This window comes from Cariama cristata, unplaced genomic scaffold (genome assembly GCF_000690535.1).
Source record: "Cariama cristata isolate BGI_N322 unplaced genomic scaffold, ASM69053v1 scaffold24267, whole genome shotgun sequence".
In the NCBI taxonomy this organism is placed as follows: Eukaryota; Metazoa; Chordata; class Aves; order Cariamiformes; family Cariamidae; genus Cariama; species Cariama cristata.
In genome coordinates this window covers 632-1,144 of record NW_009625261.1, presented here as the reverse complement: position 1 = coordinate 1,144, position 513 = coordinate 632, and the positions used below count along the sequence as shown (strand labels likewise).

General features: G+C 63.4%; 1 protein-coding gene across 1 annotated transcript in view; it reads left to right on the top strand.

The window, feature by feature from the left end:
• Positions 1 to 148: 148 nt before the first annotated feature.
• The window catches only part of C1QTNF5 (C1q and tumor necrosis factor related protein 5), a gene marked incomplete at its 3' end in the record, with an annotated part of 992 nt that continues 627 nt past the window's right edge, over positions 149 to 513 (top strand). The window contains exon 1 of the mRNA XM_009703550.1: positions 149 to 375. Coding sequence (XP_009701852.1) covers positions 162 to 375 — 214 coding nt within the window. The remainder of the gene's footprint in view (positions 376 to 513) is intronic.

Sequence of the window (513 nt, the reverse complement as noted above, 5' to 3'; positions counted from 1 at the left end):
CCAAAAAGGCAAAGGGGAAAGAAGGGAGGAACAGTCCCCTACCGACCCCCCACACCCACTCCCCGCTGAGCACTGCAGGCCTGTTTTCCAGCCCTCTTCACTGAGGTCCCCAGAGCCGTTACCCTTCTCTGCCCCCTTCCAGCCCCTCCACGGCAGACGAGATGAAGCAGCTCTTCCTCCTCTTCCTCCTCGGGCTCATCACCAGCTCCTTGCAGATCGAAGATAACAAGATCCCTGGGCTGTGCTCAGGACAGCCGGGAATCCCAGGGACCCCGGGCCTGCACGGGGGCCAGGGTCTGCCAGGCAGAGATGGACGAGACGGCCGGGACGGGGCGATGGGGATGCCGGGGGAGAAGGGCGAGATGGGCCCTCCTGGTAAGAAAGGAGACATCCTCGCCGGGGAGGGGGACCTGCTCTGCCCGTGGGGAATGCCCTTATGCCAGGGCGTGAGCCCTGGATGCTGTCGCAGTTCCACATTGCCAAACTGAAAGCGGATCCTGCAAAAGTGCCCCT